Genomic DNA, 22,575 nt, shown 5'->3' with positions numbered 1-22,575 from the left:
CATGTCCCAGAATCATAGCCAGAGTCTTAGCCAGAGCCAGAGTCTTAGCCAGAGTCATAACCTGTCCAGCCGTCTGTCTAGTCACCCAAGCAGCCTTTCCCCGAACCATTCTCAGACCCAGAGTCATAGTCTGAGTCCCCACCAAAACCACAGCCACCCCGCTGTCCACTCCACCCAACCAATGCTCATGTCACAACATGGGCCAGCCCAACAGGTGTATCCCTGGCTGCCATCCCAGGCGAACCCCATCCACTATGTATAGAATATTATTTATCCATGTAGATGCGGTAGAGTATGAGTAGATGGAATCTGTCCGGCTCGCTAAAACCAACTAGGGCCATATTTTAGCCATCAAACGGCACACACTATTTGTACCTGTACTACAAGTAGTAGCCAAACAATGTAGTGTTAGTGCAGACCCTGTGAGAAGTGCTATATGATCATGAAGACAAGATAATGGCATCACTATATCATTCATTCCACAATCATCTCAACCATCTCAACCATGTCATTCACTCAACCAACCCCACCACTCAACCACATCCACCCAGGATATAGCTCACCAGAAGTCGTCGTAATCCACCTATCATAAATCCCACCTATAGGCACAGAACCTCGTAGACACGGGCACGCACCCGACCTCTGCCACAGTCATGATATCAATAAGATCTCCTCCACGTGGTCTGTACAGAAACACGCCATTTTTCCACTCAACCGACGCATCTGATCTGACGCAAAGGAGCGTCAAAACATACCAGGGGGCGGAAGGAGAAACAGGGAGATGTGAGACATAAGATAATAGATGTCATGTCGGAACAGGCGCAAGATAGTGTCAATGTCAACGCAAGGGCTGGAAATGTGTATCAGACGTCTGCAAAAGCTCGTAAAAATACGTAAAACTTGTAAAAAACCCGTAAAAAGTGCAGATTCATACACATCGGAGTTATTACCGACATTGACATCCCAAAAACGAAAAAAGTCCCCTTGGGCTATCCTGTAAACATGGGCAGATCAACCCTAGAACGACTTAGAAGTGGCCGAGGGTCGATCACCGACGGTATTGAAACCTGCAATCTAGACGGACGCCCATCCTCTTGCTGTTGTTAGTGGGGTTCGGTTGGTGTTCGGTTTTGTGTTTTTGGCGAAATGAAACCTTGTTGTTGGGAGATATCTAACCTTGCGTTTGGCTTGCGTTTGGGTTTGGGTTTTCGGCAGAATTTGGGTTCGTCAAATTAAGGTTCTGAAGCAGAAAAATGTGGGGAGGGGACACAAAGGCCTGGCTGAAGGACAGAGTTCAAAGTGACAATGGCCTTGTGACGAACCGAGCGTGAAATCGGGGTGGTGATGATGCCTCAAAGTACCCCATAATATTGGGGCAGCCGCGAATCAAAGTAGTCGCGAATCAGAGCAGCCTCAAATCGGAACAGCCCCGACAGCCCGACAGCCCCAAAGAACGCCATGACAGCCCGACAGCACCGACAGTTACCACAGCAATGGGAACGTGCGTTCCGCACCAAAACCTCCGCGCAGGGGCTCTCGTCCTCCGTCATCGCTTACGCTACGGCAATGTGCAGCACACAGACAAGTCCCCCGGGTTAGTGTGGACTACAAGACAGCTGGTCTAGAAGTTCCACGGAACGCCCAGACGCCATGGCGACAGAGTGTCAACGTCAACTGCAGGTCGATCAGCAAATGACAGCGGTTGATAGTTAGTGTAGACCGGACTCCGACCGTGTTTGCGAGAATTCCTGTCCGTTTGAATGAGGGTGACATGGTCACTAGTCCTCTGCAGCCACTAGTTGTAAGATAGCCGCGCGGTGTATTATAGAGTCGTATTGCATCCCCGCCCACATACCCGCTGTGGCCAGAGATGATATGACGATGACGCTACACGTTTTGTGTGGCTGACAAATGGAAATGTCAGGGTACTGCAGCGTTGGATCGCGTGTGTACTATGGTGGTGTGTTTGCGAGCTTGTGCACAATCGTTTGTGATTGTAGTGCCGTTTGTGCTCAACCGTTTGTGATTGTAGTGTCGTTTGTGCTTTGTCACCGTTTGTGATGAATTGGTAACGCCCGGAAACTTGCCCAGTTTTTCCTGCTCTGCCGGTTTAGGAGCTGTCGAGACGTTTGCGGAAGGGTCGAGCATCAGCCACATCAAATATCGCGGTTGAGAGCAGTACTGGGGTCATTTGGCACAGGGAATCGAGGTGAGGACTGCGGGGTCGAGCTGGAGATCGGTGGCCAGGGTTAGCGTATAGATACAAGTGCAAGAACTCGTACGTACTCATATGTACTCGGCGGAATCGAATTGGAGATGCAAGGAGAAGAAGGGCGAGCACAGTTGTCTGAATCCGAGTAGAATTCGAGTCGAGTTCGGGTACGGTTATATTCGTAGAATCAATGAAGGACTTTCATATCCCCAATAGTCGAATTGCAGCTATTTTTCCTTTCTTTTCTTCTCTCTTTTTTTCTTTTTCCTTTTTTTCTTTCTTCTTGATGTTTCCCCCCCTCTTGATGTTTTTTTTCTTCTTCCTCTTGATGTTTTTTCCTTTCCTACTGATGTTTTTTGTATTTTTAATATATATATACTGTACATTATATATTTAATATTTACAGTATATACTTTTATATATATTTCCTTATTCAGATCAGACGGGATTAGAAATCAAGTGTGACAGTGGGTAACTGGTAAATAGAGGAAACCGAGGGACATAAAAGAGCTTTCATAAATCACAATACTTCTACTTCGCCTGTTTGCCTAATCGCACCCCCCCCCCCCAACCCTTAGACCCTCCCCTACACGTATAGCCGTAGCCCATCTCAAATGGCGCGAATCTCCTGGAGGTAAGCCTCGAGCCTCATATTCCTAGATCTTGAGATAAAAAGACTGCGCCTTGTCCATTCTGCAAGATTTTTTCTTCTAGAATCAATTCCATACTGCCGAGAGCGGTTCACGGGGCTGAAACTGACTGTACCACAGGCTCAATAGTCCACAGTTCGATCTGCCACATTGACCAACGCAACAAAGTGCGATACAATACGTACCAAACAGCATCAGTACCGTACCCACCACTCCTCACCGCAATCATCCACATCAGACAGCAACGTCCATCTTCGACCATTACCACCGAGAACTCTCCGTTGAGTCCCATTCCGACCAGACCTCCCATATCCTTGAACCCATTCCGACCATGCTCGCTCTGACTCCGACCTCCTTGTGACCTCGTTTCTCATTGTCTCCAGGTCCTATCTCCTATCTCCTATAGATCCCACGCCATTGCTGCTCATCTCCCGGCTCCGTCTGCACAATCTCGCATCGACATTCTCGAACCAGCAAGACTCGGTATATATCAAAAGGCGGCAGAATTTTCCCTTTTTGCCCTTTTGTCATTTCTGCTTCTGCCCTGCCACTAGTGTGGGGTACAGCACTAATGGGCGATTGGACTGAGATCAGGAAATGGTCAATGGAAATACCAGCTGCGGAAACGGCCAGAGCGATGGCTTCGACGAGAGAAATGACATACTCGGCGAAATTGCCCCATTGGGCACCGCGTTAGCCCTTACATCTCCAGGCCAACGTTCGGCATTGTCTAGCTGAAGTATCGTCCATTTTTCCTTTGCGCTTTTTTTTTTGTGGGAGGTTTTAGACGCACCAATGCACACGGGGCAGATGAGCGGTACATGAGGGAGGTATCTGGGGTTTCTGGAGCTGTGGAGGTATTTTTTTGGCTCTATCTTTCGACGTTGTGGCGACTCGAACTGAGGGTTGCGACTCAAGACCGCCCAATTTGTTTTTTTGCCCCGTTCAAACGGCTATCTCCACGGCCATCTCGCTGGCTAGCACGTTGGATCGAGAGTCTGATAAGGGCTGCTTCATCCAAGCGTATCGACCTGCTTCAAAGGACGGATACGACGAGATTGAGACTGAGAGAGTGGGACCGCGATAGTGGGACTGAGACCGGAAGAGAGAGGCTTGGAGCGACTTTGAGGGGCTGCTTAGATGCACGTGTGATGAGATCTAGATACCTTTGAGCAGTAGGGGGAAGATAGCAGCACACAAGAGCGATACACTACAGAATGTACAAGAGTATCTTGTTTGCAAAGATTTGTGGCTTGGAGATGGATCGGGTCTGACAAGTGCATCTCAAGTTATCTCAAGTTTGAGTCTGGTAGTCTGGTCAAGTCGTGTCGAACCTCACCTCATCACTGGATCTCCACACTCGGAGGGATTCGGAGAATCAAACTGAATGAAGACATACCGCCATCCTCATACACCACCCTCATACACCTTACTGTTTAGGAAAGATGCTGGCACCAAGCAACAACGACAAGGAACAAACCAACAGACACAAGGTTCCAGACATATGGGCGTGATTGGGCACAACCTTGATACTGGAGCTTTTTGTTTGGGTTTCATGATGCCAACCTACTGAGGGGCTGGCGGAAATTATAGCCGCGAAAAGCATGACTCCAGACGCAACAGACGGCGTGTCCGATTGGCCACACTGGCATCTCTGCACACGCCCACGCCCATTTGTGCATGGATCCACGCTGCTCTCGCGCTGCTCTCGCGCTCCGTCTTGTGCGTCGCCGGATTCCGACCTCCACGGTAGGTTAAGGTACAAGGGAGATGATAAGGGTATTTTAAAAAATGCAGCAAGGTATATACTTACACTTGGTGCTACTGTGCGGACGCTATTACAGGTGGTACAAGCGCTACAAACTAAGTATTTTTTTTATGCTACAGAACAAGTATATTTGTCCTTCCACGCTAGCTGGGTTTATGGGGTTTGGGGGTTGGGGAGATTTGGGGGGTGATTTGGGGATGTGTGGGGGGCGTTTTGGAGCGTCCAAAAAACACGGACTTGGGGCTTTTTCGGCGCTTGGATTGGCGCTTTTTGGCCATTTCGCTTTTTTGTTTGGCCAGTCGCTCAAACTCGCCCCCCCCCCACACTTATCAGCATACAACATCCTCTTTGGGATGGTGCAGATTGGTAGTGCATATCGGCAAAGTCAAATCCCCCCGCTTATCAGTTCGACTCGCCGTTGTGTCCGCACCCACGTTACGTTATATATATAGACCATGGGATCCAGTTTTCGCATGACAAGACGACATTCGTGGGTTACACAGACAGGTTGCACAGTAACCGATTCACAGTTGGTAAGAACGATTTTGTCGTATTAGATATCATCCTAGATATCATTCATTCAGATATCTTTCATATCGATTTCGTTCCGTCAGATTTCGTTCCGATTTCCAATCTCACATTTCGTTCATCTCATTCCGATCTCACATTTCGCTCAGATCTTGCATTTCGTTTGTCTCATTCAGATCTAACACTTGGCTCAGACTTGGCTCAGATCTGACACTTGACTCACCAACACTCGATTGACATCTAACCACCATATCTCACACTGGTCAACAATATGGACGCAGATCAAGCCCATCTTGAGGCGCTCGGATACAAGGAGGAGTTCAAACGAGAATTCGGCCTGTGGTCCACGTTCGCCGTCTCCTTCTCGGTCCTCGGACTCCTCCCCTCCATTGCATCCACCCTCTTCTACGGACTGGGATACGCCGGAACCGCCGGAATGACGTGGGGCTGGCTCATCGCCATGGTCGGCGTGCAGTCGGTCGCCATGAGCATGGCAGAACTGTGCTCGTCAATGCCCACCTCCGGTGGTCTCTACTACGCCGCAGCGGTGCTGGCGCCCCCCAAATGGGGCCCTCTCATGTCGTGGCTCACGGGGTGGTCCAACTGGCTCTGCCAGGTCACGGCCGCACCCTCGGTCAACTATTCTACCGCCTCCATGATTCTCGCCCTCAAAACACTGCACGACCCCTCCTACACTGCCAAAACATGGCACGTGTATCTGCTCACTCTGGGCATCATGTTCTCGCACGGCATCATCTCCTCCATGCCCACACGGTTCATTGCACGGTTCAACAGTGCCGGAACCCTCATGAACACCCTGTGTCTGTTTGTGGTGCTGTTCATGATTGTTGGCGGCGCCCAGCCCGGAGAAGACGGCCACAAATTCAACAACTCCCATGAGGTGTGGTCGTTCATCGACAACCAGACCGACTGGCCTAACGGAATCGCCGTGCTCATGTCCTTCATCTCCATCATCTGGACCATGTCCGGCTACGACTCTCCTTTCCACCTGGCGGAAGAGTGCTCCAACGCCTCCGTGGCCGCTCCCCGAGCCATCGTCATGACCTCCGGAGTCGGAGGACTCATGGGCTGGGCCTTCCAGATCGCCATCGCTTACACGGTCCGAGACGTGGCCGGAGTCACCCAGGACGAGCTCGGCCAGCCCTTTGTCACCTACCTGCAACAGTGTCTGACTCCACGGTTTGTCACCACAATCACCGCCCTCACCATCATCTCGGGCTTCTTCATGGGCCAGGCCTGCATGGTGGCAGCGTCGCGAGTCGCCTTTGCCTACTCTCGTGATGGCTGCTACCCTCTGTCCCACATCTGGGCCCAGGTCAACCCCTACACCCAGACGCCCGTCAACGCCGTGTGGTTCAACTGGATCATTGGTCAGCTGCTGCTGCTTCTCATGTTTGCTGGTGACACCGCCATCGGCGCCATTTTCTCCGTGGGAGCCATTTCCGGCTACGTGGCCTTCACCATGCCCATTGGCATCAAGGTCTTCTGGTCGTCGGATAAGTTCAAGCCCGGGCCCTGGAACCTTGGCCGATGGTCGCGGCCCTGCGGCATTCTGTCGGTCGCCTATGTGGCGCTCATGACCCCCATTCTGTGTCTGCCCCAGTACAAGGGCAAGAACCTCGATCTCGACACCATGAACTGGACCGTGGTGGTCTACTTTGGTCCCATGCTTCTGGCGTTTGGCTGGTTCATGATCGACGCACGAAAGTGGTTCAAGGGCCCCAAGGTCAACGTCCAGCATGCCATCCACAAGGACCACGAGCTTGAGGAGCAGTCCACCAATGGCGTGGAGTTCTTGTCGGGCGTTGAGCCCAGCGGATCGGGCAACTCCTATGAGGAGCACTCCAAGGCCAAGGACTGGGCTCGAGCCGACCAGGTTTAGTTTGGACTTTATGCCGTATTTATTTGCATAGTGAATGTTTACTTGATGAGTTAGTAGGGATAGGAGATATCATAGATCAGAGTAGTATCAGGATCAGCATCAGGATCAGCATCAGCATCAGAAGAAAGGTATCAGATCAGAATCAGACCAATGGTAGCGATCAGAAGAAAGGTATCAAGTCGCAAGTCACGGAAGTGGTTCTGTCAATGGTCGATAGTCAACATGTGGATTTCGTGAGTCTTACCGAGTCTACTCGTAAGTCGAGACGTTCTTCTGTTGTCCTCGTGTCGCCTGTTACTCGTCAGTCGTCTCTGTTGACCTGCCGAGCCAAACGCTCGCTCCTATATATACATCCGGCGATATTTGCTCAGACCATTTTCCGCCCACTTTCTCCAAAGTAGGGCAAAGCTGACGCCATGCAGATGCGCTTCCCTTTTGTGATTAGTGATCGGAAATACCCCAGCCCTAGCCGCTCCATGTTCGTTTTCCGCCAGACTCGAACCCACGGGCTTGTCTTCACCGCCACTCGCTACTCCCAAAATAGCTCCGAGGAGGCGCAGCGACCCACATTAGTCACGCAACCTGCACGATAGCAGAGCAAAAGCTCCGTGTCGAGGTTGGCGAGCAAAGTTGAGATATGCCGCAAGTTTGGTGAGGTGGTCGGCCTGCCCTCGGCAAGTGGAGGTGTCGTGGTCACCAGTGTCTCAGGTACGATGCCATCTGGAGTATAGATTGATACGAGTGCACTCCTAAAGACTGCTATAGACTGCTATAGACTGCTATAGACGCTATAGACTGCTATAGACTGCTCCTATACACTCCTCCGACTCCACGAGCCCTTCAAATGTCGCATGGACCACGTCGACACGCTTTTACTTCGCGGTCCGCTTGCGCATCCATCCGGCTGGACCAACAGTGGCATCTCCTGAATAATACGGGGCGGAGTGGAGTATCGTGGGTCGTAGGTACAAGGCGCTAGTGAAGGTGCTGACAAACGTTGTCGAAGCGGTTTGAGACGGTCAGAAGCGGTTCGTCTCAGCGGTTGAAAGAGCGGATTGGCGACCGTCGAGTAAAGTTGGACCCAAGGAGCTGTCCCACGGTGTAATACAGCCAAATGTGCTCATACTGGGCTCGAACCGTGCGTGTCCCACGTACAGCACATGGCCAACAACCTCGTCAAATTGAACTCACACATTCACTAAAGTTCATACTGCAGTACAGTTGGAAGTAGGGTGGGGATGAAGAGAAAAAAAAAAGGAATCCTCAGAGGAGAAACAAACGAGAAGGAGACAAGGGCCCGTGGGGTATATATTTGGCCGCGCAACAAACAGGTGGCAGGCACGTGTCTGCTGTCTGCGGGAGTCCACGTGACTCGGCCACCGGCTCCTTTGCCCGTCTTTTCCCACCACCACTATTAATGCCTCTACGTACCCCGGGTAACTTTGAAATTGGGAGGCGAGGCAGCAAGACTAAGACCCAAACTGTGTGTGTCACTCTCACTTGAGCTAGTTATCGAACCGGGCTACAAAGCTCCTAGATTCCAGCACAGTCTTCCTCTTCCACCAGAGCGATAGAATTCCGGCATGCCCAGGACAACCAAGCTAAGGCTGACGGGTGAGTATGAGCCGGTGGCGTTGCGCCACGGAGCGACTGTGGCAGTCAGTCAGGGACCAGTCAGGACCAACGGAACACTGGGTGGACATGGGACAGGGTGACACAGACAGAGAATGTCGCAGACAGAGAATGTCGCAGACACAAGGTGGCACAGACAGAGAATGGCACAGACACAGTCCAATGGGAACGGTCCTCGGCCGAACGCCCCTATGACAACTGGCCTGATATCCATTCGGAGATACACAAACTCTGGACCGGAGATCGAGTCTGTGCGACACCAGTGACGGAACGAGTGACGGAACGAGTGACGGTGCGGAGAGACCATGCTGAATGACGGTGTCGAATGGCAAAGACCTACGATATGGAATGGCCAGGACGTCTTCAAGACTTGGTCTCCTCTGTGATCAGAGTGGAGGAGTGCCCGGGTCAAATATGTTCTCAACGTCGTTGCCGTACGTTATTGTACATCATTGTCATCAGTCGTTGCCATCGTTGCGTTGTATGGTCGGGGTTCATATCATTGCATTGGTCGTTGCCCGTCGTGCGACCTGGTATCCGGCCGTCGTGTGACCCGGTGTCCGGCCGTCGTGCGACCCGGTGTCCACTCGAGCCCTCGTAGCTCGCTGCACACGCTACTCTTCCAACCCCGCTAACACAGTCATCGCCGCAGACCAACTATACAAAAGAGATGTCTTCCGTCTCCCCGACCCCTTCGCAGTGGTCCTCGTGGACGGCGGCCAAACCCGAACCACCTCCGTCATCAAGAAAACGCTCAACCCCTACTGGAACGAGTCGTTCGACGTCGACGTTACCCCGTCGTCCATCATCGTTGTGCAAATCTTTGACCACAAAAAGTTCAAAAAGAAGGACCAGGGCTTCCTCGGCGTCATCAACATCCGCGTGGGCGACGTGCTCAACCTGGCCCAAGGAGGAGACGAGATGATCACCAAGGACCTCCGCAAGGCCAACGACTCGCTCGTGGTCAACGGCAAGATCATCCTCAACCTCAGCACCAACACCGCCGGCCGACGCGCCACCGGCGCCTCCTCCGCGGCAGGCTCCACCGCCCCATCCACCGCCTCCGTGTCTGCTGCTGCTCGCACCAACCTCCCCGACATTTCGTCCCTCAGCGTCGACAACTCCAGCGTGCGAAGCAGCTCCACCTCGCACAGCGCCACCCCCTCGGCCACCACTAACAGCACATCGACCAGTGCGCTGAACGGGGCCAATAACACCACGGGCACTACAACCACCACAGGCCCCCCTGCCGGTGCACCCACCGCTACCGCCACGTCCACGGCCGCACGCCCAGCCCCCAACTCCCGGGGCTTCTCGTCCTTTGAGGATCAGTTTGGCCGGCTGCCCACCGGCTGGGAGCGACGTACCGACAATCTGGGCCGAACGTACTACGTGGACCACAACAATCGCAGCACCACGTGGACCCGCCCGGCAAACTCGCAGAACGAGTCCGAGTCGCGCCAGGCCCGTCAGAACAACACTAACCTGGAGCGGCAGCGGCACCAGAACCGAACGCTGCCCGAGGAGCGGGCCCAGTCGCCCACGCTCGGTTCCCACAACCGTACCGGCTCCGGCGCCACCGCAGGTTCGTCGTCGGGAGCGGCGGGAGGAGGTGCAGCCGCCGGCGGTGTTGCAGCCACCTCCCCGGGTGGTACTCCCCGGTCTGCATCCGACGCCGTGGCCATGACCATGTCTGGAGCCACCACACCCGCACTGGGCGAGCTGCCTGTCGGCTGGGAGCAGCGGTTCACACCCGAGGGACGGCCCTACTTTGTGGACCACAACACACGAACTACAACCTGGGTCGACCCTCGGCGACAGCAGTACATTCGAATGTACGGCGGCACCAACGCCGCGGGGGGCACCAACACGACCGTGCAGCAAATGTCTGTGTCCCATCTGGGTCCCCTTCCCTCCGGCTGGGAAATGCGGCTCACCAACACTGCTCGTGTGTACTTTGTGGACCACAACACCAAGACCACAACCTGGGAAGACCCACGGCTGCCCTCGTCGCTTGACCAGAGCGTGCCGCAGTACAAGCGGGACTTCCGACGAAAGCTCATCTACTTCCGGTCGCAGCCTGCTCTGCGAATTCTGCCTGGCCAGTGCCACATCAAGGTGCGGCGAGATCACATTTTTGAAGATTCATATCAGGAGATTATGCGGCAGACGCCACAGGATCTGCAGAAGCGACTGATGATCAAGTTCGACGGCGAGGAGGGTCTGGATTACGGAGGAGTGTCGCGAGAGTTCTTCTTTTTGCTGTCGCACGAAATGTTCAACCCCTTTTACTGTCTGTTTGAATACTCGGCGCACGACAACTACACTTTGCAGATCAACCCCCACAGTGGCATCAACCCCGAGCATCTCAACTACTTCAAGTTCATCGGTCGGTGCGTCGGTCTGGCCATTTTCCATCGTCGATTCCTTGACGCCTTCTTCATTGGCGCCTTCTACAAGATGATTCTCAAGAAGAAGGTTATGCTGGAGGACATGGAGGGTGTGGACGCGGACTACCACCGAAACCTGGAGTGGGCGCTGGACAACGACATTACCGATGTGCTGGACCTGACCTTCAGCGTGGAGGACGACCAGTTTGGCGAGATTGTCACCATTGATCTCAAGCCCGACGGCCGAAACATTGAAGTGACCAACGATAACAAGATTGAATACGTTGAGCTTGTGACCGAGTGGCGAATCAGCAAGCGTGTGGAGGAGCAGTTCCAGGCGTTTGTGTCTGGATTCTACGAGCTCATCCCCCAGGAGCTGGTCAATGTGTTTGACGAGCGGGAGCTGGAGCTGCTGATTGGAGGTATTGCCGACATTGACGTCGACGACTGGAAGAAGCACACCGATTACCGGGGCTACTCGGAGTCGGACGAGGTCATCAAGTGGTTCTGGCAGTGCATTAGATCGTGGGACAGCGAGCAAAAGTCGCGGCTGCTGCAGTTCACGACCGGTACGTCGCGAATCCCCGTCAACGGCTTCAAGGATCTGCAGGGCAGCGATGGTCCTCGCCGGTTCACGATTGAGAAGGCTGGAGAGGCCCAGCATCTGCCCAAGTCGCATACCTGTTTCAACCGAGTCGATCTGCCTCCGTACAAGAACTACGAGGATTTGGTCAAGAAGCTGTCCATGGCTGTGGAGGAGACTGTTGGTTTCGGCCAGGAGTAAGCCGGGGAGACGGGACTGCGCAGTGCAGGTAGCATATACATTTTTATAACATGCTTGAGTGAGCTGAGTAAGGCGCGGTGAGTATAAACCTTTTATCAGTATCGTAGCTGTACAAGTGGTTGGTAATCAGCCACAGTTTGAGTGAGGGATATACACTGGGTGTGATGGAGAGAATATGTAGGTGGAAGAGGTATGGGATTGCATTGTAGACGAGTATACCAATCGGGTATAGCCTTAGATGAAACAGTGATTCAAAAGAGTGATTCAAAAGTGAGCGACGCCATCTGAAAACCGGTTGAAAAACAGTTTGAGAGACCACTGTTCTCTCCACAGCTGGTGCGGGAGTCTAACCTACTGTGCGACACTATTTGCCAAAGCTACGATTTAGGTGGGGCTGGTTTGAGGGCTGCAGTTTGAGGGTTGCAGTTTGAGAGCAGCAGTTTGCGTGTTTTCAGTTTGCGAGATTGGTTTCTGGTCACGTGACCGGCGAGAAGGCCCGCGGCCTGATTTTAGGAGGTGTGCGTTTTTCTGACTGCTACAAGTAGTTTGGTTGTGGTTGTATTTCCCGGACATGACAGTTATCGCAGAATTAGGTTGTAGTTTCTGGATTGGGAATAGTGAGCGGGTTGGGGGTGTGGGTTGTGAAACGGGCTAGGGTTGGTGGATTTGGGCATTTTAAGAGTGGAAATCGGATTTTTGGACACGTTAATTTCCGGCTATCTCTTTTTCCGCTTCTCAAACCGTCGATTATGTGCCCGTCGGGGTGTCTCGTTTTCCCCACTGGTTCCCCCGGAGTCCGCATTTTACGTGCACGAGCAGTCGGGTATTTTCCTTATTAAACCTTGGCGTATCTGCGAGGCTTATCTTCGCAGTTGAAAAGAAGCGTCGGATGCACGCGCAACCGACTTTTTCGACACTTGTTTGACACTTGTTTGACTGGTCACACACACACATGTTACTCACTCTGATTGCGCTTTACACGGGCGTGTTTCTCAGCGCGCTGGACGCCACCATTGTCACCTCCATCTATGCGACGATTGCTTCTGATCTGAACGAGCTGTCGCGAATTTCGTGGATCGCCACGGGCTACCTGGTTTCGTGCGCGGCGTTCCAGCCGCTGTATGGCCGTCTGAGCGACATTTTCGGTCGAAAGGCCATGTTGCTGGTGTCGTCGGCCTGTTTTGGTGTCGGCTGCACCCTGTGCGGTCTGTCGTACTCGCTCATGCCGCTGATTGTGGGCCGAGTGATTGCCGGAATCGGCGGCGGTGGGCTTCTGACCGTCAGCACCATTGCCGTTTCCGATCTGATTCCGCTGCGACAACGAGGAATCTACCAAGGCGTTGGAAACATTGCCTACGGTTCGGGCGCGGCGATCGGAGGAGCTCTGGGAGGCGTGCTGTCGCAGTGGATTGGTTGGAGAGGCGTGTTTCTCATCCAGGTGCCCTTTATTGTCTGCTCGGGCACGCTGGTGGTATTTGGAATGACCAACAGCAATACCAAGAACCAGAAGCTCGACGATCCCGAGTCCGCCGACGAAAACGCCGACGAAAACACCCCCGTTTCGCCCCTCACCACGTCGCCGGCGGACTCGGACGTGGCCAATCCTCTGTCCGGAGCCAACTCGTCGGTTCTCTACGGATCCGTGGAGTCTGAAAATCTCCCACATGCCAAAAGCACCGATTCTGACCCCACCGGCGAAACTACCTGGCAAAAGGTCAAGAACATCGACTTTGCCGGCTCGGCTCTGCTGGTCACGTCGCTGTCGCTACTGCTGTTTGCCATTTCGTCCGCCACCAAGTCCGCCTGGACCGAACCCATCATCTACACCCCGCTGATCATCTCTGTGATTGCCGGCGTGGTCTTCTGGAACTACGAGCTCAAGTGTGCCAACCCCGTGATTCCCGTGAGTCTTCTCTATCGACAAACCATCTTTGCGTCGTCGCTCACCAACCTCTTTATGACCATGGGAATCTTTGCCATGCTCTACAACGTGCCTCTGTGGTACAAGTCTGTGCTGGGCGATTCCGACGCCAAAGCGGGCGCCCGGCTGGTGGGCAACTTCATCGGAGTCTCGTTTGGATCCATGTCGTCCGGAATCTACATGCGAAAGACCGGAAAGTACTACAATCTGGGAATCGCCGCGGGAGTTCTCACCACCATGGGAGTCTTTGCGCTGATTCCTCTGTCGGCAGAAACCCCGGCCTGGCTACAATACACCATGCTGTTTGTTCCCGGAGCCGGCTATGCCGCCATGCTCACCGTTTCGCTGCTGGCGCTAATTTCCGCGGTCTCGAACCAGGAACAGGCCACCGCAACCTCCATTCAATATGCCTTCCGAGGCGTGGGATCCACTCTGGGCGTGTCGCTGTCCTCCACCATCTTCCAGGCGGTCATTTCCAAGTGGTTGCCGGTCAAAATGTACGCCGTGGTGGACAAGCCGACCCCCAAGGAGGTGCGACTGATCGAGCTGACCATTGCCGCCGTCAAGGAGTCGGTGACCGCCATCCGAGAGGCCCCCGCAAAGTTCCAGCCCGCCATCATCGCCTCCTACGACCTGGCCATCAAAGACGTGTTTTTCTACGCCACCGCAATGTGCGCCATCAGCACCATTTGTTTGTATTTTGTCAAGGAGCATGAGTTGAGACAATAGGTCTTAGAGTAATAGATTGGTAATGGAAGTACATGGATAGAATCTTCCGACTTCAGGTTTTCAAGTGGTATGTACATACTAGACTCGATTTAGTTGGATAAGTTTGTTAGAAATAGTTGGGCTACAAACCCTGCTGCGGTTTGTTTTTGATGTTACAGTGATGGTGAAGGGGATAAAAAGATATCATCGTAAAGACAAGAGTCATGTTTTAAGCAAATGTGTAGTAAATTTCCACTGTTTGTCTCATCTACTGGTGTTATCACAAATTCAAGACAAATATTTAACGAATTCAGTTGGGACGTTTGTTGGATTTACTGTAGAGTAATATCAATCGTAACTAACATGGTGGTTGCTTTCAACATCATTATTACTGCTTTCACAGCTACTATACACGAGATATATATATTTACTAAACCCCGATGTTGCCACCGTTGAACCCAGCTCGATTCCAGCTTCCAAACACTGCTACTTGTGTCTTTTCAGAACAACTCCTCCAGGACTTGTGTTTTAGAAAATTACTTACGGTTTAGGTGGCCGTTTAGTTAAAGAAAAAAGTCCGCTGGGGGTGCCAATTCGGGGTTGCAGAGATGCTACAAAAACAAAAGTGGTACCAAAATGTAGAGCCAGGTTAGATATTGTCATTGACACCGAAATATCCCACATATACCATACAAAATTTGCCGCTATTCCAGACGAGCGTATTTTTACACTCTAAAAATTACTTGGGTTTTGTTGACGTAAAGTAGTGAAACAGACAGGGCGCAATGACTATTTCCAAGCACTACTAGTACCCAGCTGGAGTGCTCTACAAACAACGATTCTTGAGAGTTATACTAAGGAGTGACTAGGTTGAACAGAGATCTGAGGCCCGTTCGCATCAGGACCTTTCACCACATCAGCACCAATCACTGGCAGTTTCGGTTCTTGCAATCCTTCTTGGGCTGGTGCTGGTGCTGCTTGCCAACAGTGACAGTGGAGGTGACAGTAACATACTCAGGAACCTTGACCAGCGAAGGAGCACCACGGACCGTCTGGGTGATGGTCTGGGCGGGCGCCTGCACCGTCTTGGTGACGTACTTGTTCTGGCCCTGCACAGTCTTGGTGATGTACTTGTTCTGGCCCTGAACAGTCTTGGTGACGTACTGGTTCTGGCCCTGAACAGTCTTGGTGACGGTGTGGTACTGAGGAGCTCCACTGACGGTGATGTACTGAGGAGCTCCCTGGGTGGTCTTGGTGACATACTCAGTCTGGTACTGAGTGGGACCCTGAACCGTCTGAGTCTCAGTCACGTACTGAGGAGCGCCCTGAACAGTCCGGGTCTCGGTCACGTACTGAGTGGGCCCCTGAACCGTCTGAGTCTGCCACTGGGTGTCGTACAGAGTCTGGTATTGGGTCTGGTACTCGGTCTGCCACTGAGTCTGCCACTGAGTCTCATACAGGGTCTGAGTCTCGGTCAGAGTCTGGAACTGGACCTGGGTAGAGGTCTCGGTCTTGGTCTGGGCCGCTCCCTGCTTGCTCATGGTCTTTGTGACCGTCTTGGTCTGCTGGTTAGGACAAGACTGCTGCTTGGGGCAAGACTGCTGCTTGGGGCAAGACTGCTGCTTGGGGCAAGCGGGACACGACTGCTGACGCTGCTTGGGACACGACTGCTTAGGGCACGACTCCTGGGGCTGCTTCATCATCGGACACTTGTTCTTGAGCTTGTCCATGAAGAAGGCAGCCTCCTCGGCTGTCAGATCGTCGAGGTTCACGGGAGTGTCGTCCACAGACTCGGGAACGGACTCGGAGGCGGCAACAAAACCGAGAAAGGCAACGAGGGCAATGTTCTTGAACTGCATGGTGGAGATGAGAGTCAAATGAATTCGAAGAGAGTGGAGACTGAAGATGGAGATGGTGATCCAGTGTGGAACTTGTCGCCATACTTATAGTCCCCAAATCTCACCCGTTGATTGCTCTCGACAACCGATCCAACATGTTCAACATACCCGTCGTCACAACCACCCCTGCACCACCCTTTTGCTTCCCCCTGCTTACCTGCCCTGTTCTATGAGACCTGTTGGAGATCCACTTGACGAAATCGAGTCTTGTTTCGATAGTAGACGTCTCTTGTAGTGTCTTGTAGTCGCTCCAAGCAACGGTATCCCAACTGGGAAGGCGTTTTCGGAGGGAGAAATGCGGAAAAACGCCGGAAAAAGAACTTCGCAAGAACGGTGTTGGATCCACCTCAACTACTCACGATATGTTTAATGTTACATTGCCTAAATACTCTAGATATCCTCCTTGGTTGTATCCTCGATTCCGCCTTCCCCCTACCTCTTCTACCTCGCTTGCGCATTCCCTGTCTACCTGTAATAGTCGGGTCTCTTGAGGTTGAGACCGTACTCGCTGCTTGCCGACGACAAGTCCTCCATAGTGAGGACAATTTTCGACCGACCCGATGTGCTGCTCTGCACCTGCGCGCCTCCCACTCCTGCAACCAGAGCCTTGGCCCGGGCCTGGGGGTTGGAGGCCGAAGACACGGACGACGACGACCGGATGCGCGAGTGCTGGTAGGCGTCGGAGGCCAGATCTGAGATGAATTTCTGGGTCGCCAGCGCCAACAGTCGTTTGATCCGCACATCGTTGGTCTGGAACCCCGATTTTGCCAGATAGTAGTCTGTCACCGCGTCAGGAATGATGGGCGCATACTCGTTCATGTTGTCCAGAAACTCGCTCAGCGTCTTGTCCTTGCGCGTCACCGGCACCGGGCCCGGCACCTGTGCGGTCTCCTCTTCCTCTTGTGCCGGTCCCTCCAGCTCAAAGTCGATATCAATGTCGTTTTCCTCGGGATTGGCATCCTCCATGTCAACATCTTCTGTTCCGGGAGCTGCAGGAGCCCCAGAAGCCCCAGAAGCTCCAGAATCCCGTGCGCCTGGTTCCTTGTCCTCGGAGTTCTTCTCTCCAGTCTCCTTCTTCTCGCCATCCCCCTCAACACCATCTTTGCCTCCCTCTTTTGGACCTTCCTCCTTGCTGTTTGCGTCTGTGTCTGGTGCGCCTTCCGTCGGGGCGGGCTGCGGGTCGTTTTCGGCAGCGGCGGGCTCCGCGGGCTCCGTCTTGACGGTCGTCTCGGGCTCCTTGTCCTTGATATCGCTCATTGACACGTCTTGTGGTGATGACATTTGCAGAGTGGTTGCAAAGTGGGGCGCGTGCGGAGTGAAGTTAGCTTTGCTTAGTAATGATTAGTCAGGGTTGCGAAATGGGCGAGAAGTGGATAATGGAGGAGAGACGAGGTGGGGAGAGAGACGAGGGGAGAGACGAGGTGGAGAGAGACGATGTGGAGAGACAAAGATGGAGAGAAACGAGGTAGGTGAGCTTCTTACCATTTCCAGTGTGTCTGCAAAACTAGGTTGGTTCCTGTTTAGTTGAACAATAGTTAAGGGAAAAAGTACGCTGGGGGTGCCAAAGCGGGCTTCTCGAGGTGCTAGACGGACGAAAAATGTGTCAATGGTTAGAGAAACTGAAAGGATTAATTTTGAGGCTGTTAAATCAAAGAATTATACTGTTTTTGAGCCACTGTGGGCATGTTTCTGAATTTACAAAGAATGTTTTTACTTGGATTTAGTTGGGACAAACAGAAAGAAAAATGTGAGAAGGAGGAAAAAAACATAGAGAAAAAAAGAAGAAAAAAAAAAAGACTGTAAAATCCACAAACTGCTTAAAAAATCTATACAAGGGTCGAGGAACGAGTGAAGACTTGGAAGATGCGGTTAATGGATCTAGACGAGATGGTCATCTGTGACATTCTATCATAGAGCCACTTGTTGACGGCAGCAAAGTGATTCCGAAGCTCAGACCGAACACTGAGTGCTGGTTGTAGCGAATGGACTTGATACGAGCAGCAAAGGTGTTATTGTTGGAACAGTTCCTTTTCCCAGAGAATCAGAAAGCCATGTGAGAACCACTTGAAGGTGGAGTATGGTTTGTGGGTTAGTTCTGTGAAGATGGGCTTACCAAACAGTCCTCTGGCGCGACTAGAGGCCGTCGGTTGAATCATCGCTGTCTGGTTCAGCAAAGACGATTGATTACGGCAAAGACGATTGATTGCAGCAAAGACGATCGATTGCAGCAACGACGATCGATAGAGCAAAGATGATTGATTACAGCACAAGACTCTCCGTACCAGCTGCTGATACAGGAAGTCGTTGAGAGCAGTCGAGACAAGCAATCGAAACACGCAGTTGGCATCAGAAGATGAGAAATGTATGATCTGATCTGATGATCTGAGTTGATGAGTTGCCCCTGTCATTGTCGACTTGGTAGGACTCATGATAACCAATGGTGTCCTCCAGTATCGCCAGGATGGTACGGTATGTACTGTACCGTGCTCAAACGCAACCCTGATGTCTGTTTCGCGGCCATGATGAGCAGAAGTTGGTCAAGCGAAAGGTTGACAATTGAACTCGTTCAACCGACTTTTCAATAGTTCTAACCACCAACTGTTTACCGTTTCTGCCTTCTCGACAATCGAATCTCTCAGTATCAGAATACCAACAGTTGTCTCTCGACAACCGCCCAACATCACCAGATCTAGATCATTGCTTCACGCCCGGTGGAAGACGAATCCGGTGGAAGAGGAATAACGCAATCTCGAAGGTCATGCTCGTCCCTGGGCGTGTCTCGACCGTCAGCTCTGGTTGGCATGGTCCCACATTCTCAGCTGGGCTCACGAGTACGATATTCACCTTGCCAACATGTTTATCTTTCTTTCTGATATTTCACAGCTCCGCCGCTGGCCGCCCAGAAAACAGTCAACCAACAAAAATCCAAGAATCGAGGCTCCAATTGTTGATGGCCATTCAGTGCGAGAAATGGAGACTGTGCTGCGCCGGCCGAGAGCGGAGATAGGTGCAACTCGAGCAGAGCCAGGGGAGAAGGGAAGATGACGACTCTGTATTGGCGGATGAAGAGAGCTGGCTCAAACAGACTGTCCGTGACCCACAGACTGTCCGTACTACCGATAGACACGGCCAGACTGTACTTTCAACCGACTGTAATTCTTACAGACTCAACCAGAGTTGTCCCTGACCCAGTACACTGTTGCCCAGTTGGTCGACGACGGACAATACAACACGATGTGGATCGGTCCCAGCCCGGCATCCGGTGCATTCCACCACCTTCGGTCGCACCTGAGACGCATGGTCGCCCGATTCAGCCACCTGCGCGCGCCGCCGCCGCCGCCACCTGCGCCACACGTGGCTGATTTGTCATACTCCACAAGGCTAGACTGGCTTGCTGTCTAAGTGCACATGACTAATGAGGTCCGAATGTCGTCAGCCAAATTAAGGTTTGGCCAAATTGGCGATATAAGACAGCAAACCAAAAATTATAAAGACCACTGCTGAGACCTTGTTGGAGCATCTTTTTTTTTTCCCTGCAAAAAAAAACAACCTCCGCAACACAAGCTTAGAAGCAATTGGGTCCTCTCTTCTCAATTGCGCGCCCCCCTTTCTCTTCCACAATTCGCACCACTCTCTCCCGACTATCAAACATCGCACGACAGACAATGGCTTCTATCCCCCATTATGACTATCTGGTTATCGGCGGAGGCTCTGGAGGTGTTGCTTCTGCTCGTCGAGCCGCCTCGTACGGCGCCAAAACACTGCTGATCGAGGGCAAGGCGCTGGGAGGCACCTGCGTCAACGTGGGCTGTGTGCCCAAAAAGGTCATGTGGAACGCGTCCGATCTGGCGGGCCGAATCCGACAGGCCAAGGAGTACGGCTTCCCCGACGTGGACCCCAAGTACGCCGACAACTTTGACTGGTCCGGATTCAAGGCCAAGCGAGACGCTTACGTCAAGCGACTCAATGGAATCTACGAACGAAACCTCCAGAAGGAGGGCGTCGAGTACGTGTTTGGCTGGGCCACCCTCTACAAGCAGGAGGGCCAGGAGTTCCCCCTGGTACAGGTCAAGAGCGACGACGGCAATACCAAGCTGTATTCTGCCAAGAAGATTATGATTGCCACCGGCGGAAAGCCCCGTCTGCCCGACGTGCCTGGAGCCGAGTACGGCATTGACTCCGACGGCTTCTTTGCTCTCGAGACCCAGCCCAAGCGAGTGGCGGTGGTTGGAGGAGGCTACATTGGCGTGGAGCTGGCTGGTGTCTTCCACGGACTCAACTCCGAGACCACCCTCTTCTGCCGAGGCCAGACGGTGCTCCGAGCGTTCGACATCATGATCCAGGACACCATCACCGACTACTACGTCAAGGAGGGCATCAACGTGCTCAAGGGCTCCGGCGTCAAGAAGATTGTCAAGAAGGACAATGGCGAGCTGCTCGTCACCTACGAGCAGGATGGCGCCGAGAAGGATATCACTCTTGACTCACTCATTTGGACCATTGGACGAGAGCCTCTCAAGGACACCCTCAACCTCGGCGAGTTTGGCATCAAGACCAACAAGCGGGGCTACATTGAGGTCGACGAGTACCAGCGATCGTCCGTTGACAACATTTACTCGCTTGGAGACGTTTGCGGCAAGGTCGAGCTAACCCCCATGGCTATTGCTGCCGGACGAAAGCTGTCCAACCGACTGTTTGGTCCCGCAGAGTTCAAGAACCAGAAGCAGGACTACACCGATGTTCCTTCTGCCGTCTTTTCCCACCCCGAGGTTGGCTCCATCGGTATCACCGAGGCTGCCGCCAAGGAGCAGTATGGCGAGGAGAACGTCAAGGTCTACACCTCCAAGTTTGTCGCCATGTACTACGCCATGCTCGAGGAGAAGGCTCCCACCGCCTACAAGCTGGTGTGTGCCGGCAAGGACGAGAAGGTTGTTGGTCTGCACATTGTTGGCGCCGACTCTGCCGAGATTCTGCAGGGTTTCGGCGTGGCCATTCGAATGGGAGCCACCAAGGCCGATTTCGACAATGTTGTGGCTATCCATCCCACTTCTGCCGAGGAGCTGGTGACCATGAGATAGGCCAGGAGCGCAGCGAGAGATTTCTCTGGTTTGAGCTATCGATATTTAATCAACTAGACGTGTTATGAGAGCTATGAGATGGTTCAAATGTAGTTGTAAAGAACCCAATAAGTAAGATGTGAGGAATACGAGCCGGATATGGCAAATGGAATGGCACTTGGAGTTGGATAGAGGAGTTTCCTAATGAGGTGGATCGGTGGTGGACGAGATTTAGCGATCCAGTCTATGAGAGAGACCATGATGAGTACAGCAGTGGTATGACTCGTTTGTATTCAAGTTGCTCTCTTCATGACGTCAGAGGCCACTGATACCCAGCAACATGGCGGCGTTGTCTTTGTCTGTGTACAAAAGCTCATTTGGAGGACTGGAGAGTGGCTTGCCCCGAATCTCCGAAGGAGGCGGTTGACTCAATTCAGCGGTGCGATTCAGACGACTCAAGTGAACAACACGACCACCACTCTTGAGTATCGTACATGCACTGTCACTGCCACAGGATCGGGGCAAGTAGTAGAGTACCAAAGTGGGCTCGGTCGGGTGTTTCAACGGCCAAGCGCTTTGAATATGGCATAAGATGAGTTTTGTCATGTCGGCTTCTTTCCCAACTCAGCAGTTGCACCGTTGGAGCAGGGACTAGATTGAATGTTGATGGCGAAATGAAGACGGGCAAGAAAGTGGAGAGACAAGAGGAAGTTGCAAAAAGGTCCAACAGTGGGTCTTGCTGTTGAGGGAAATGGCTAAGGCGGCATGGAAGACGAGCCGAGGACGGTCCGGGTCGTGGGAAACCACATATAAGAGGGCTGGAGTCCTGGATATCACAAGTCGGTACATTTCAACCAGCCCATCATCGTCCTAATGAACTTCAAACATCTTTCAATTCTCTTCCTGGTCTCCATTGTTGCTGCCAACGAGGCCGCAAATGAACACATTGACCTACCTGTCCACCAGGATATGCCTGCTGTCGATAAAAACGTGTATGACATCTCCGTCCAGTACCCCGAGGAGGCGTTGGAGGTGAAGGAGAACCCCGAGTTTTTCTTTTGTCATCTGAAAAAGTGCTTCAAGAAGAAAAAGTGCTGCCGGAAGCGACCCAAGAAGAAGTGCTG

At 52.7% G+C, this 22,575-nt stretch overlaps 13 protein-coding genes across 13 annotated transcripts; 8 read left to right on the top strand and 5 right to left on the bottom strand.

Annotated features, from left to right (window-relative positions):
• Nucleotides 1-1,605: 1,605 nt before the first annotated feature.
• Nucleotides 1,606-2,157, bottom strand: YALI1_E21585g (uncharacterized protein; the record flags this gene model as incomplete). Its single annotated transcript, XM_068283046.1, has 2 exons — nt 1,606-1,887; nt 1,930-2,157. 2 exons carry the CDS (start codon nt 2,155-2,157, stop codon nt 1,606-1,608), a joined length of 510 nt encoding a protein of 169 aa, XP_068139147.1.
• Nucleotides 2,158-3,255: 1,098 nt separating this feature from the next.
• On the bottom strand, nt 3,256-3,589 carry YALI1_E21570g (uncharacterized protein; the record flags this gene model as incomplete). Its single annotated transcript, XM_068283045.1, has 2 exons — nt 3,256-3,525; nt 3,581-3,589. The coding sequence occupies 2 exons, from the start codon at nt 3,587-3,589 to the stop codon at nt 3,256-3,258; spliced, it is 279 nt and encodes a 92-aa protein (XP_068139146.1).
• Nucleotides 3,590-3,683: 94 nt separating this feature from the next.
• On the top strand, nt 3,684-4,302 carry YALI1_E21566g (uncharacterized protein; the record flags this gene model as incomplete). Its single annotated transcript, XM_068283044.1, has 2 exons — nt 3,684-4,008; nt 4,064-4,302. 2 exons carry the CDS (start codon nt 3,684-3,686, stop codon nt 4,300-4,302), a joined length of 564 nt encoding a protein of 187 aa, XP_068139145.1.
• Nucleotides 4,303-4,983: 681 nt separating this feature from the next.
• Nucleotides 4,984-5,369, top strand: YALI1_E21555g (uncharacterized protein; the record flags this gene model as incomplete). Its single annotated transcript, XM_068283043.1, has 2 exons — nt 4,984-5,052; nt 5,097-5,369. The coding sequence occupies 2 exons, from the start codon at nt 4,984-4,986 to the stop codon at nt 5,367-5,369; spliced, it is 342 nt and encodes a 113-aa protein (XP_068139144.1).
• Nucleotides 5,370-5,429: 60 nt separating this feature from the next.
• Nucleotides 5,430-7,061, top strand: YALI1_E21552g (uncharacterized protein; the record flags this gene model as incomplete). The annotated part of the gene is made up of 1 exon (XM_504093.3): nt 5,430-7,061. One exon carries the CDS (start codon nt 5,430-5,432, stop codon nt 7,059-7,061), a length of 1,632 nt encoding a protein of 543 aa, XP_504093.2.
• A 45-nt stretch (nt 7,062-7,106) lies between these two features.
• On the top strand, nt 7,107-7,462 carry YALI1_E21535g (uncharacterized protein; the record flags this gene model as incomplete). The annotated part of the gene is made up of 2 exons (XM_068283042.1): nt 7,107-7,114; nt 7,159-7,462. The coding sequence occupies 2 exons, from the start codon at nt 7,107-7,109 to the stop codon at nt 7,460-7,462; spliced, it is 312 nt and encodes a 103-aa protein (XP_068139143.1).
• Nucleotides 7,463-7,872: 410 nt separating this feature from the next.
• YALI1_E21524g (uncharacterized protein) lies at nt 7,873-8,256 on the bottom strand (the record flags this gene model as incomplete). The annotated part of the gene is made up of 2 exons (XM_068283041.1): nt 7,873-8,150; nt 8,199-8,256. 2 exons carry the CDS (start codon nt 8,254-8,256, stop codon nt 7,873-7,875), a joined length of 336 nt encoding a protein of 111 aa, XP_068139142.1.
• Nucleotides 8,257-8,644: 388 nt separating this feature from the next.
• On the top strand, nt 8,645-11,867 carry YALI1_E21513g (uncharacterized protein; the record flags this gene model as incomplete). Its single annotated transcript, XM_504092.2, has 2 exons — nt 8,645-8,675; nt 9,334-11,867. The coding sequence occupies 2 exons, from the start codon at nt 8,645-8,647 to the stop codon at nt 11,865-11,867; spliced, it is 2,565 nt and encodes an 854-aa protein (XP_504092.2).
• A 952-nt stretch (nt 11,868-12,819) lies between these two features.
• YALI1_E21478g (uncharacterized protein) lies at nt 12,820-14,517 on the top strand (the record flags this gene model as incomplete). The annotated part of the gene is made up of 1 exon (XM_504091.2): nt 12,820-14,517. One exon carries the CDS (start codon nt 12,820-12,822, stop codon nt 14,515-14,517), a length of 1,698 nt encoding a protein of 565 aa, XP_504091.1.
• Nucleotides 14,518-15,422: 905 nt separating this feature from the next.
• YALI1_E21443g (uncharacterized protein) lies at nt 15,423-16,355 on the bottom strand (the record flags this gene model as incomplete). Its single annotated transcript, XM_504090.2, has 1 exon — nt 15,423-16,355. The coding sequence occupies one exon, from the start codon at nt 16,353-16,355 to the stop codon at nt 15,423-15,425; it is 933 nt and encodes a 310-aa protein (XP_504090.2).
• A 504-nt stretch (nt 16,356-16,859) lies between these two features.
• YALI1_E21430g (uncharacterized protein) lies at nt 16,860-17,675 on the bottom strand (the record flags this gene model as incomplete). The annotated part of the gene is made up of 1 exon (XM_504089.2): nt 16,860-17,675. The coding sequence occupies one exon, from the start codon at nt 17,673-17,675 to the stop codon at nt 16,860-16,862; it is 816 nt and encodes a 271-aa protein (XP_504089.1).
• Nucleotides 17,676-18,865: 1,190 nt separating this feature from the next.
• On the top strand, nt 18,866-19,401 carry YALI1_E21417g (uncharacterized protein; the record flags this gene model as incomplete). The annotated part of the gene is made up of 2 exons (XM_068283040.1): nt 18,866-18,926; nt 18,980-19,401. 2 exons carry the CDS (start codon nt 18,866-18,868, stop codon nt 19,399-19,401), a joined length of 483 nt encoding a protein of 160 aa, XP_068139141.1.
• Nucleotides 19,402-20,059: 658 nt separating this feature from the next.
• On the top strand, nt 20,060-21,472 carry YALI1_E21406g (uncharacterized protein; the record flags this gene model as incomplete). The annotated part of the gene is made up of 1 exon (XM_504088.3): nt 20,060-21,472. The coding sequence occupies one exon, from the start codon at nt 20,060-20,062 to the stop codon at nt 21,470-21,472; it is 1,413 nt and encodes a 470-aa protein (XP_504088.3).
• Nucleotides 21,473-22,575: the final 1,103 nt, after the last annotated feature.

This window comes from Yarrowia lipolytica, chromosome 1E (genome assembly GCF_001761485.1).
Source record: "Yarrowia lipolytica chromosome 1E, complete sequence".
NCBI classification, from domain to species: Eukaryota; Fungi; Ascomycota; class Dipodascomycetes; order Dipodascales; genus Yarrowia; species Yarrowia lipolytica.
This window is presented reverse-complemented; position numbering and strand designations above follow the sequence as displayed.